The sequence below is a fragment of the Hylobates moloch genome, unplaced genomic scaffold (assembly GCF_009828535.3).
Source record: "Hylobates moloch isolate HMO894 unplaced genomic scaffold, HMol_V3 SCAFFOLD_8, whole genome shotgun sequence".
NCBI lineage: Eukaryota > Metazoa > Chordata > Mammalia > Primates > Hylobatidae > Hylobates > Hylobates moloch.
In genome coordinates, this window is record NW_026652283.1 from 110,918,496 (window position 1) to 110,933,145 (window position 14,650).

A 14,650-nucleotide genomic window follows, 5' to 3' on the forward strand; every position below is an offset into this window, starting at 1 on the left:
TTTGCTTTCTCATTCTTAAAAATGATGATCTTCAAATTCAAAGAGTCATTCTGTCCTGGCTAGTGTCGAGAGAGGTATGTGATTGCTATCTGGCTCCGGGGTTAAGTTACAGAAATTGCAGTTAGATAAAAGATTGGTAAGCTTGCAAAGCAGTGATTTTTTAACCAAGGCTTCCAATCAGAGTTACATGTGGAGCATTTAGAAATATTCATGCAGTTTCCTGATCCGAGGAGCTGATGTGGTAGATCTAGGACAGTGCACAATAATCAGTGTTTTTAAAAATTCCTCGGTTGAGTCTCACATGCACCAGCACATCTTTAGATAAGACCACAGTGGTGAAAGACTGTTTGACCTAGGGACTGCCGTGGAACTATTTCCTGAAATCCACCTGTGGGTATATCATCATTCTTTGCTAGGTATCTGCTGTTCCCTTGTACCCTGAAGTATCAGTTTCCTCAGGCTGCTGAAACAAATTACCACAAACTTGGCGTCTTAAAGAACAGAAACGCATTCTCAGAATTGCAGAGGCCAGAAGTCTGAAATCAAGAGGTCAACAGGGCTTTTTACCCTCTGGAGGGTCCAAATCTCTTCCTCGCCTCTTCTAACCTCTGGTGGTCGCCAGCATTCTTTGACTTATGTGTGTATTACTCTAATTTCCATATTCCTCTTCCTGTCGCCTTCTTTGCTTTCTTAAATCTCCGTCTGCCTTCTTCTATAAAGACACTTGTGATTGCATTTAGAGCCCACCCACGTACGTTCCCCATCTCAAGTTCTTTAACTTCATCAAATCTTTAAAGTTTTTGCCATATAAGGTAACATTCACAAGTTCTAGAGATCGGGACCTGGACATTGGGAGTGCCATTCTTCAGCCTCCCACAGTGAGTTATCGCTTCACTGTGTGTATTCATATGGGCTGTCCTGTCCCATTAAGGTCCATGTGGTAACTTTTTCCGCTTAGCTCTAACTACCAGTCCATAGCAATGTTCCTCCACAAACCCTGCCCTCTGGGGGCTAGGCCAGATAACCCCTCACATAGCTGGAGACAGGTTTTTTTCCTGAGCCATAGACTACGCCTCCAGTTTTAGCCATTCTCATGACAAATGCCTTTGGTCCTAAATGGACTGAGAGTATAGGATCAGTGCAGCCAGCCCATCATCCTCACTGACAAAGGCACTTCAAGCATGTGTCCTAGCAACGGTGGCTCTTTAAAGCTCATCTTTTAAGAATAGAACATTACCAGATTATTTGAATATATTCTAAGAGAGGCACAAGTCTTATTATCTTTTCAAATGGGCTCTGACTTTGGCCAGGCATATACGATGCTATAAGGTTTGGTCTTAGGAGGAGACAATGTAGTTAGTTGATGTAAACATGAAGTGTTATTTACTTGAGTCAGTGTTTGTGAAAAATAGTTATGGAATGTGGAGAGAAGTTAATTAACATGGGATTTCATTTCCTTATCTGTATAAGGAAACCTTTGTTTCATGATCTCTGAGTTCAGTTCTGAAATCCCATTTTGTTGGTTCTTCCCGTACCATCAGAAAGGAGGAATAGGTGCTAGTGCTGATGCATTTTAGGGGAGATGGCAAGAGGCTCATGAATGAAGACCCTGCTGAAGTTTGAGTTGATGAATATTCAATGGCATTAATTTGTTCTGTTGTTTAATTTTCTCTAGTAGTGCTGAATTGGTCACATACAAATTGGGGAGGCTGCAAAGTTCAGGAGGTTTATTAGTGGCTAGGTTAGTGCTACCCTTCATTAATACCCGCCTCCCCACGACCCCCTAGTCTCCTTGGCTTCAGAGATGGGCCGAGTCATAGAACTTTATCTCCTAGCCACACAGATCTGTCCATGGGAAGGATAGGTGAACTAAACCTCTCCTGGGACCTTTCATACTGGAGCTGGGAGAAAGAACTAGTTTGTTGTTATTACTATTGAGAGAGAGAAGCTGTGAAAAGGTGTTGCTTGTTTTGGATGTGTTTCTTGTGTAGTGGAGAAACCAGAACTGGAGATGGTTGGGGTAGAAAGAGGAGAATTGAGATGAGAGAGAAATTCCTGGATCTCTGAGGTTACTGCATGCATATTTTTTTAATGATCTGACTACATTAATTAGGCCTCCTTACCCTTAAGGTAGTGTTTAGGTATTTGACATTTGAAAGTAAAATAAATCTTAACTAATCTGTAGGATTTTCATATGGAGAAATCAGAGTAGGATTGATCAAGAGTTATATAGGTGTAACCACAGCTACTCAGAAGGCTAAGGCAAGAGGATCCCTTGAGTCCAGGATTTTGAGGCTGCAGTGAGCTATGACTGCACCACTATACTCCAGCCTGGGTGACCAAGCAAGACCCTGTCTCAAAAAAAAAAAAAAAAAAGGTATTATATAGTATCTATTAATATTTTCATGTATAACAGCAGAACAAAGAAATTGAAGATACTAACTAGACTGGTGGAAGTGAGAGACTATGACGTCTAGGCTACACGGGAAAGGAAGTAATGACTGTCAGGCTAGAGATAAAGAAGAATCAAGGGAATTCATTTCTTAACTAGGCTGAGTAGATAGAAAGATGGGAAGTTGTGTTGAGAGTGTATTTAAGTTTTGGATGCATTTGTAAAGTGTCTTCCTTTTATTAAGAAAAATAATGAGTTGTGATAAAGCACTACAAAGAACAAGGAAAATTCCTTTGCAATTTTGCAATTGAAAAGAATAGGGATGACATCCACTGTTTGGATTCGGCATGCTACAATAAAAAATCTGTTCTATGTTATTTACACAGTGAGAGGACTTGACCTGCAATACTGCAAGTCTGTGGAATTCGGCAAGATTCTTTATAATAGATTATCTTCATGAGATATCTGGCTGATTCAATAGCAAGAATTTTTAAATTTAGAATTCTACTTCTCTTTAAGCAAAATATTCTTGAGGGCAAAAGTATTTGAAAAAATTTATGCTAGAACAGAAATGAATGTATTAGAAAAACTTTAGATGTTTAGCTGTCATTTAAACTGTCTACCTTTATGAACAGATTTTTAAAAATCTTTGCCACCTTGTGAATTACTCTGGATGATATTGAATATGATAGTAGCATCTAAACAACCTTTAATGATCTGTCTCTTTTCATTTGTAGTTTCTCAGTCCACTGTTACTTATAGGTTCAAAATGGCTCAGGCAAGTAATATAATTCATTTAAAAGACATTTATCCAACAAAAGCCCTCCTAAGACTTGAGCTAGGTTTCAACTCTCTGTGCACTTCTGTAGGTGTTCAGCCTCCTGAGACATTAACTGTATCATAGATCGGAGCTCTTCAGTAAACCTGAGTTCTTCAAAACGAATATCCAATTTATAGCATGGTCTTTGTGCCTCAGTATACTCCGTATTTTAATTGTATGTTCTATCCCATTTGTGTTTGAGAATACATATCATGTCCTGAAAAATATAAAATGTGACCTGGTTTTTATTAGCTACTGTAATATTTCAATAGTTGAATTGACTATTAAAGTCACAATTGAGAACTTTCATGAAGTTTGTCAAGATACTGGCTAAGAATACATGTATTGAGTCGTAAATAATATAAAATCTGCAACTTAAATTCGTACTGAATTTGGAAGTATTTTGCTGAAAAGTGAATTCACTATTGGTGTGCAGTGTTTGCTTACACACATGTAAACACTTGAATGAGACAATGTTAAGGGCGAAAGGATAGAAATACAAGGCAGTCCTGCTCTGCTATGCTGCTCGGACAACTTTCTGAACCTGCCTTTTCTTGTTTGAAAGACAAGAGGTTAGATGACATATGATCCCCCTTTTTTCTATCTCAGAGTAAATGAAGTCTTGGCTAAGCCTTCAAGTTCTAATTGATCCAAGTCATTCTTTGAGGAAAAATGTTCCAACATCATCATAAAATTGTTATGCATACAGTTATTTTGTTAAATATAATTTGCTCTTGTGGTTTTGTACCTTAGAAATGCATTTGTGTGTTCCTTATAACATCTTACTTAAAATTTAAAAGTAAAGCCAGACACTGTGGCATGTGCCTGTAGTCCCAGCCATTCAGGAAGCTGAGGCAGGAGGATCACTTGAGCCCTGGAGTTTGAGGCTGTTGTGCACTATTATCATGATTGTGAATAGCCCCTGCACTGCAGCCTGGGCAACACAGCAAGACCCTGTCTCTTAAAAAAAATGTTTCTCGGTAGTTGGTATAGTGGAACAAGCTGACTACAAGGACCTTTGTAATGCTAGAGCTGGGAGAATCGGGGTGGCAGCCTTGTGCTGAGTTAACTACACCATTATTGTTACCAAGGGTCTAGAGAAGCTTTCTATGCAATCTGCCGCAACCACACACACCCCCCAATGTAATACTTAACTGTAAGGCAGAATTGGGATGTTACATTTATAATAAAAACTGCTTAAGTCAGTGGTATAGAAACTCTAAAACTATTCTAAGATGCTTTTCCATGTCTGGCTTCAGTCCCCCTACCATGTGTCTTACTGTTTAATTTGCCATGAAAACAATTCTATTTCTTTAATGAAAAAGGAAAAAAAAGAAAAGGCGGCCAGGTGCAGTGGCACACGCCTGTAATCCCAGCACTTCAGTAGGCTGAGGCCGGCAGATGACCTGAGATCAGGAGTTCAAGACCAGTCTGGCCAACATGGTGAAACCCCGTCTCTACTAAAAGCACAGAAATTAGCCAGGTGTGGTGGCACACGCCTGTAATCCCAGCTACTCGGGAGGATGAGGCAAGACAATCACTTGAACTCAGGAGGCGGAGGTTGCAGTGAGCCAAGATTGTGCCATTGCACTCCAGCCTGGGCAATGGAGTGAGACTCCGTCTGAAAAAAAGAAAAGAAAAAAGTATGAGTACTCCACTGTCCAACTGAATGAAACTACAAGACCATATTTTCAGTATGAGAAATAGCATGCACAGTGTAATTTTAATCACATCCTAATATTTTACTATGGCGAAATGTAGTACAGTACTGTGCCTTATTGATAAAAGACAGTTTTATTGTTTTATTTTTTATTTTTATTTTTTAGTAGAGATGGGGTTTCACCGTGGTCTCGATCTCCTGACCTCGTGATCCGTCCGCCTCGGCCTCCCAAAGTGCTGGGATTACAAGCGTGAGCCACCGCGCCCGGCCCTTAAAAGACAGTTTTAACTTTGTGAAAGTCTCTTTGTTTCATGAAATGTTGTTCACCCAATGCTCATTTGCCTCCCCATGTATTCTTCACCTTTCTAAAACCAAGGTGACTGACAAGGGGGGCTTCGCGCCTATCCTGTTATGAAGGAATTACTTGGTCATTTGCTGAATTCAAAATGTGGAACAGAATGGAAAGAATAATTTGATCTCATTTTCTCTCTTTACAGGCTCTGTACAACTCAATCAAGAATGAGAAGCTTGAGTGGGCAGTGTAAGTGTGCTGGACGTCAGCCTTTTAATAATGAACTACTCACGTTTTTCCTACTGTCTTTATGCCTTGGAAGTGATCTTAGAGGAGGATTAAATATGCATTGCCAATTCTCATTTTACACCAAGTGTCGTACCTACTTTGGTTTTATACAAGTAAACCCAGATACAAGTAAAATCTACTTTGGTTTTATACAAGTAAACCCTGAGTATCCTGTGGTTTTTTGGTACTCGGTGTGTTCCTATTCTGCTTTTAAAGTGGTTGCTATACCTGTAGGTAATTAATTTTCTTTTAATTTTTTTTTTCTTTTTCGAGGTGGAGTCCGTCTTTGTTGCCCAGGCTGGAGTGCAGTGGCACTATCTCGGCTCACTGCAAGCTCCGCCTCCCGGGTTCACACCATTCTCCTTCCTCAGCCTCCCGAGTAGATGGGACTACAGGCGCCCACCACCACTCCCAGCTAATTTTTTTTGCATTTTTGGTAGAGACGGGGTTTCACCGTGTTAGCCAGGATGGTCTTGATCTCCTGACCTTGTGATCCGCCCGCCTCGGCCTCCCAAAGTGCTGGGATTACAGGCATGAGCCACCGCACCCAGCCTTAAATTTATCTTTTAAAAAATAACATCCTAAAAGAAAAATCTGCTGATGAATAGCATGTATTCCAAAGTTTAATACAAATGGTTTTGGTATCATCCACTTATTTTAATTATCTCCTTCCTGTCATCATAGATCATGGCTTTCCAGGTTTGTTTCCTGTGATGCTAATCATACTAGGACACTGATAGATACTAAGCACAAAACAACAACAGCAACCAAGAAAAGGTTCTCTGAATAGAATAAGCTTGGGAGATGATGGATTGAATAAAGCTATTTTATTTAAACTTCAGAACTTCTAGGAGCTTATCCAATGCCAATGTGTGTTATCAGTCCCCAAGAGAGGAATAGAATGTGTAATGTTTCCTGACTCTCTTTGACAGTAACATATAGTGTTTCAGGGTACATACTTTGAGAAATACTATTAAAGATGAGCTACACCTAGGTCTATGTAAAACAATACCACTCTTGTTAAAATTTTGCTAATCAATATGGCAGTTCAAAATTTTAATTTTTATAAGATTATTATGGAAGAACATGAAATTGTTAGTTACATTACCAGGAAATTAGGTCAAAATGTGTTTTTTGTAATTAGAACTCCTTGGATTTTATTTTTTATTTTTACTGAGTATTCAGTAAGTATTGTTTTACCACGTGACCTAACACAGCATTCTGCAATGAACTTGGGTTTACAGAATCATAACTTGGGAGATAAAACTTGTTCTATCATCTGGACGTTGGAGGAACATGGGTTAGTAGTTGACTATGTATTACATATAATGTGCAGGAATTTATTTTTGAAGTATCAGCACCACTTGAATTGCTTCTACTCACTGTAGAGTCATATGGTCCTATTGCAAGTTAGGGAGTCAAAAGTTAAGACTTTAATATTTGCATATATATATATGGCTTATGTGTCTGTATGTATATACATGATGAGACTCATTTAAAGGCAGCGTGCCATTTCAAGGAAAACTGATTATTAAGAATTTATGGTCTACTATCAAAGGTGATCATTCCTCTTCAGGCTTATTTCTCATGAACAAAAGTGGGTTTCATAGAAAAATTTTGTGAAGGATATAGTCAGAATCTTGCTGAAATGTAAAAAGGACATCCTGACATATACAGAATATGCAGTTTAGAGAAAATAAATAAAAATGGCATCATCGTATTCACTCTGGGCAAGAGAATATATTGAAGATTCTTTTATGAAGTTATTTTAAAAACCAAATACATATACTCTTGAGGACCTGTTTTGTAAATCTAGGTTTTTTTTAATTTGTTAGAGCAGATTTTATTTATTCATTTATAGGTAGTCGGAGTTTGATGCAAAAAAGCTATATCTTGCGTGTTATCCAAGGGTGGAGGGGCGGGAGTTTACCCAGTAACTGGTTTCTTCTTCTGAAGTTAGCAGAGCATCTTGTTCAGAAGCCTGGATTTCAGAGTCAGATAAATTTTGGTGTGACTTACAGCTTTTTCATGTAGTAGCTGGTTCACTGACCAAGTTAACCCGTAGTCCTCAGTTCCCTCTTTTGCAAGACTGAGCAATTATTGAGCCTCATGTAACCTTCAGGATGACACTGTGAAATGTTTGAAAACACTGAACATAAAGCAAGTTGCTCATCAATTGATGTGTTTTTTATTTAGAACACCCTTCAGAGAATACTGACATATATCAGTGTATGTGATACTTTAGAAAAGGAACTAAGCAGCCAGTCATGGTGACTCACACCTGTAATCCCAACACTTTGGGAGACTGAGGAGCACGGATCACTTGAGGTCAGGAGTTTGAGACCAGCCTGTCCAAAATGGTGAAACCTCATCTCTACTAAAAATACAAAAATTAGCTGGGCGTGGTGACGTGCACTTGTAATAACAGCTACTCGGGAGGCTGAGGCAGGAGAATTGCTTGAACCCAAGAAGCAGAGGTTGCAGTGAGCCAAGATCGTGCCACTATATCCCCACCTGGGTGACAGAGTGAGACTTGGTCTCAAAAAAGAACTAAGCTTTTTCCTTGATAAATGTGTATGTACATGGATGTAATTCCTTGTAACACTGTGCTCTCCCAGTTCTCCCATACCTCTCTAACTAGACTTTCTCTGACCCGTTTTCCTCGTATTATCCCTTAGTGTTAGATGGACACTTAGAATTGCCTTCTTCCAATGTAGTCTCCTCCTCAGCAATTGCAATTCACTCTTAAAACTTCTTCTGCCGTTTCTGTAAAAATTCTTCCTATATATATACAGCTCTGACCTCTTTCCCAAGTTTCAATTCAGTGTTTGCATTTATCTGCAGGATGTTTCTGCTGGCGCTTAGCACTCATCGTCTGTCTCCAAACTTGTCTTGTGTGCTCCATTTCTATTAATGACACCAGCATTTCCGGCTTACCTGGATTTTACCCTTTACATCATCTTCGACACCCTCCCACGCCACCACTTCCAACCCCTGCAGAAATGGCTCCAAACAGCATGTTTCCTCTTCACTCCTGCCATTCTTTTGTTTTTCAGGCGTTTATAGTGTTTGCCTCCTTAACAAGGGCTTCCGTCTGCAGTCTTCCCTGTACTTTAACCTCTGTGAAGTTCCTATGTGCTGTAAAACTTTAATTAGGCCCTTCACATTCTGCCAATAATTGATTTTGTTCTCCATTCAGTGTTCGTGAAGTCACCTCTGCTGGGAACCTGTGTCCCATAATCTTTTTATGTTTAAAGCCTATCATCCTTCACAGTCCAACTCCTATTCCATCTGTTTTCTTGAAGGTTTTTCTGATCGTGCTAATCAGAAGTATGATCTCAGCCTTAAGCTTCCATTTTACTTTATCTAATGACACCAGCAGTTTCTACACCCCATTATGGTTATTTGTAGTAATGTGCCATTAGATTGTAAGCTCTTTAAGGAAATGATACATGTCTGGATTTGTCCCTTTATCTCCTCTGTTGCTGATCATAGTGTTTATATGTCATGAAGGCTCCATAGAAGGCTATAGAAAGGATGTTAATGGTAATGAAAGAACCACATTTCTTAAAAGATAAGCCTACAAGTGTGTAGTTTAGAAAATAGTTACAGGAAAGGTGGTGATGCTGCAAAATTTGTAGGATAATGCATGGAAGACTTGCACAGGAGGCATCCTGATGTGGATGTTAGAACCTTAGAGGAAATCATGATAGAATTATTGAATGTTTGAACCGGAGAATGTTATAACTGTTATAAACCTTATAGGTTTTTATATCATTGGTTTTCTGACTGGGTTCATTGTAACCTTGGGTTACAGGGAGATGCCTTGGGGCCTTACCTGGGGGGGGTGAGTGAAAATTGATGGGGACCCAGTTCTGCATCCTTAAGTATTATGCCTAGTCCAACTGATCAAAACAGCTACACTTTTATCTCTTTGAATATATGCATAGGGTTCTGTTTAATATTTTTAAGGTATATGTTCTTTAAAAATTTTTTGAAAGGTAATTATCTTGTCTAATGTTCTTACTTTATGTATGAGGAAAGTTAAGTGAAGAAGTGTTCATCAGTAGGTCCAAAGTCCAGTATAGTGGGAAGGCCAGGATTTTTCCCAGCTGTTATGGCCTCCTATGGCACCACCATGCTACCTGGCATCTCTGTAGCCACACCGTCTTATAAAGTCTTTGAAGAGCAGGGATTGAGTCTGAATGTTTCTATGCTAGCCTTTGATACAGTGCACATTAAGAGAATTTTGTATCAATTTGCTAGTCTCATTAAATGCTCATAGAATTACTAGAGTTTTTCCCTTAAGTTAGTAGCAAGAATCATTTATTTATTCATCTATTCCACAATCTCTACCCAGCTTCTCCTGTGCCTGGCCCAGTGCTGTGCCCTAGATACAAATATGAATAAGACACAGATCCTTGCCTAATGAGAACACAACATGAGATTGAGGGGAGAGGGAGGACTGTACAAAGATAAAAATACAAAAATTGTAATAAAGAGTGCAGTGAGTCCAATTGACTTGTGGAAGGTCTCAGGTACGTCATACAGGACCATGACCATTTGCCTTTCCAAGTTCCTTTGCTCAATTGTTTATTATTAGTGAAGCATCTATTTGTTGAACTACTTCCACCATGCAGCCTGCTGATAATTTGGGGAGAACAAAACTACACAAAACATTGAGGCATTTTTCTTGGCTTTAAAAAATTTCCAGTCTAAGTGATAAACAAAATGAGTAATTACTCTTTGTGATTGGGATGGCGTAGGATGAGGTGAGTAGAGGTGGATATGGGAGTTTATATCTTATGTTGGAATTGCTTAAAATGTATGTGTATGAGGATCTTTAGAAAATACAACAATTAACCCAAATAGGAAAATAAAATAAGTTCAGTATTGTCTATTAGGAAAATTAATGTTCTTCTCTTCCATTCTTTGACTTTCATGTTTATTGCTGCTTTCTACAACAGTGTTTACAAATTGTAAGAAATCTCCCAGTTTTAGTCTGTTCTCGCAGTGCTATAAAGCAATACCTAAGACTGGGTAATTTATAAAGAAAAGAGGTTTAATTGGCTCACAGTCTGCAGGCTGTACAGGAAGTATGATGCTAGCATCTGCTCAGCTTCTGGGGAAGCCTCAGGAAACTTTCAATCATGACCAGAGGCAAAGGGGGAGTCAGCACTTCACATGGCTAGAGTAGGGTGGGGTGGGAGTGCCACACACTTTTAAACAACCGGATCTCACAGTAACTTACTCACTGTCATGAGAACAGCACCAAAGGGGGAAATCTTCCCCCATGATCCAATCACCTACCACCAGATTCCACCTCCAACAGCAGGGATTACAATTCAACATTAGATTTGTGTGGGGGCACAGATCCAAATCATATCATTCTATCCCTGGCCCCTCCAAAATCTCATGTCCTTCTCACATTGCAAAATACAGTCAGTCATGCCTTGCCAACAGTCTCTCAGAGTCTTAACTCATTTCAGCCTTAACTCAAAGTCTTATCTGAGACAAGCCTAGTCCCTTGTGCCTATGAGCCTGTAAAATTAAAAACAAATTAGTTACTCCCAAGATACAGTGGAGGTATGGGCATTGGCTAAATACTCCTGTTCCAAAAGGAAGAAAGCAGCCAAAAGAAAGGGGCTACAGGCCCTGTGCAAGCCCGAAACCCCAGCAGGGCAGTCATTAAATCTTAAAGCTCCAATAATAATCTGCTTTGACTCCATTTCTTATATTCAGGGCACACTGATGTGAGGAGTGGGCTCCCAAGGCCTTGGGCAGCTCTGCCCCTGTGGCTTTTCCAGAGTTCAGTCCCTGCGGTTGCTCTCATGGGCTGGCGTTGAGTGCCTATGGCTTTTCCAGGTGCAGGGTGCAAACTGCTGGGGGCTCTACCCTGCTGGGGTTTGGAGGATGGTAGCCCTCTTCTCACAGCTCCACTAAGCAGTGACCCAGTGGGAACTCTTTATTGGGACTCTTTGTTGGGTTTGGGAAACCAACCCCTCGTTTCTCTTCTGCACTCCCCTACTAGAGGTTCTCCAAGAGGGTTCCACCCCTGCAGCAGATGTCTGCCTGGATATCCAGGCTTTTCCATACACCCTCTGACATCTAGGCAAAGGCTCTGAAGCCTTAACTCTTGCACTCTGCATACCCATAGGCTTAACACCATGTGGAAGCTACCAAGGCTTATGGCTTACACTCTCTGGAGTGACAGCTTGAGCTGTACCTTGACCCTTTTAGCCACAGCTGTAGCTAGAGTGGCTGGGTTGCAGGGAGGAGTACAGGGCAGTGAAACTTCCCTGGGACTGGCCAATGAAACCCTTCTTCTCTCCTAAGCCTCCAGGCCTGTGATAGGAGGGGCTGCTGCAAAGTTCTCTGAAATGCCTTTGAGGCACTTTCCCCATTTTCTTGCTATCAGCACTTGCCTGCCTTTTAGTAAAGCAAATTGCTTCAGCCTGCTGCAAATTTTCACATGGCCAGGCTGCAAATTTTCCAAAGTCTTAGATATAAGTTCCAGTTTTATGTCATTTATTTGCTTGCACATATGAGCATAAGTTGTTAGAAGCAGCCAGGTTACTTCTTTAATGCTTTGCTGCTTAGAAATTTCTTCTGCCAGATACCCTAAATCATCACTCTCAAGTTCAAAGTTCCACAGATCCCTAGCGCAGGGGCACAGTGCCTCCAAATTCTTTGCTTACACATGACAAACATAACCTTTGCTTTAGTTCCCAATAAGTTCCTCATTGCCATCTGATAACCTCCACAGCCTGGACTTCATTGTCCATATCACTATCAGCATTTTGGTCACAACAATTTAAGAAGCCTCTAGGAAGTCTCAAAGTTTCCCTCATCTTCCTGTCATCTTCTGAACCGTCCACACTCTTCCAACCTCTACCCATTACCCAGTTCCCAAAGTTGCTTCTACATTTTCAGGTATTTTTATAGCATTGCCCCACTTTTTGGGACCAGTTTTTCTTAATTCATTTATTCTGGCACTGCCATAAAGGATACCTGAGACTGGGTAATTTATATAAAAAGAGGTTTAATTGGCTGATTGTTCTGCAGGCTGTACAGGAAGCATGGTGCTGGCATCTGCCCAGCTTCTGGGGAGGCCTCAGGAAACTTTAAATCACAGCAGAAAGTGAAGGGGGAGCTGGCACTTCACATGGCTGGAGCAAGAGGAAGAGAGAGAGGGGGCAGGTGCCCCACACCTTTAAACAACCAGATCTCATGATGACTTAACTCACTTGCTCACTATCATGAGAACAGTACCAAAGGTGGGTAATGCCCTTATGATCGAGCCACCTCCCACCAGGCCCCACCTTCAACATTTGGGATTACAATCCGGCATGAGATTTGAGCAGGGACACAGATCCAAACCATATCACTCCCTTATCCTGGTTTAAAAAAAAAAAAATCATGTATTGCCTCATTTTAATAAAGTCAGCAAAAAAAAAACAAAACAGTTTTAAATAATGAACTTCTGGATTCCCTCTGCACTTGTGCACCCTCCATGTTTTAGTTACAGCAGCATTGGCCTTGCTCGTCATTTAGCACATTTGTTCTTTTTAACTCTGGATAAGCATTTTACAACTTTGCATCATGGAATAATCTTTCCTGCAATTTCATATTGCCCTACAGCTCATTTTATAACAATAACAGTTTAAAACATTTGCTGTATTTGCTAGTAAGTTAAACTATTTGCGGTCTACCCTCACATATTAAATTGTTCTGGCTAATTAGATGAGGTGGTAGCACATTGATATCTTTCTGTCCTTCCAGTCATGTCTTATGATAGCCCTGAGCTTTAGAAAGTGTGGTTTTAAATACCAACAGTTTGTAGTTTGGCTATTCATTTCCTTGTTGCAAATTTAAATCATGACTGGTCTTTCCAGGAAATCAGTGCTGCCTCTTTGTTGGCTGATTTGCTGAAATTAGGAAGTAGAGAAAACTTTCCGAAGATTTCCTCCCACTTCTTTGCCATTATAACACTGCCCATGAAGGTGTGAGTGTGTACATGTACATCTCTGTGTGTATTCTTGGGGGATGATAGAGGCAATGAGATTACTATTACCTGTTTTTTATGTGGGCATCTTGATTCTTCATTCAACCCAATGGCCTAAATATGAAATTGGTAACTACTTCCAAAGTCTCTTTGTTTTGTGAACGCTTAAGAAAACTCTTTTTCCAAGAAAAGAAGCCTTCTGGGGCTCTTTTACTTTCATTATTTGATTCCCTTTTCATATTTTACTTAACTCAGCATTGATTCTCATTTCATTTTAGGTAATAATACATATTAATTAAAATGTAATCTCAGTTGTTTCTCTGTGGGAGATGGTAATCTCATAAGGACAAATAGTTTTCTTTTCACCCAAGAGTTTTTCTGTTAGTTTAGACTGATTTAGTTGTACCACCTTACACTTTTTAATATAATTTGTTGCCTTTAAGTTTTTCATTTTTTTTGTTGTAATGCTTCATCTTGTTTATTTGCCAACATTAGAATCAGCCATGAAGAAAACTTGGAATTCCTTGTGTCTGCTTTTTAGAATTGAACTTACATCCTAATCAAGAGTTCTTCCTAATTTTAGTTAAAATATTTTTACCTTGATATAAAATTATTTGATTTTCTTGAAAAAAGATAACTCATGGTAATTTCCTTTTTTGCAATGACTTACTTTGTTCAATAACTATATATCCTTAATCCCTAGTGAATCTAGATATATAAAATTGTTAATCAGAGTCGTGTTTCTTAATAGCAGATGTAGATTAATGAAGCAAAACTTTCTTGCTCGAAAAAGTTATTTGGGATGAAGACATTTATGAGGGAACTTTAAAATGAAAGTAATTTTCATTTTAAACTTCAGTGTAGCCATCTGTAGGTTGGCAATCATTACTAACAAGAAAACTAAGGCAAGAAGAAGTTGTTATTGTGCCTCTCGAAATACTAGAATAACATTCTCAGTGTCATTGCTGTTTGTGAGACTATACTCACGTTCTTAACATGGCAGAAACTACATCATACTGGACTCTTGGTAAAATATTAAGCTGGCCAATGGTATAGATAAAACAGATATTTTAAATATATAACGAAAAATTTAATTTGAGTGTGTGCAGAGAGAGGTAGGTAGCTTGGCATTTAGGGTCATAGGTAGAGAGAACTCACCATGGAAAAATTAATAAAATTATTTGCATGAGATA

The 14,650-nt window shown here is 39.5% G+C and overlaps 1 protein-coding gene across 11 annotated transcripts in view; it reads left to right on the forward strand.

The window, feature by feature from the left end:
• Positions 1-14,650, forward strand: part of PSD3 (pleckstrin and Sec7 domain containing 3) — a 575,483-nt gene that overhangs the window by 447,087 nt on the left and 113,746 nt on the right. For all 11 annotated transcript variants that reach the window (XM_058443514.1, XM_058443503.1, XM_058443504.1 and 8 more), the window contains one exon: positions 5,370-5,413. In XM_058443514.1, coding sequence (XP_058299497.1) covers positions 5,370-5,413 — 44 coding nt within the window. The remainder of the gene's footprint in view (positions 1-5,369; positions 5,414-14,650) is intronic.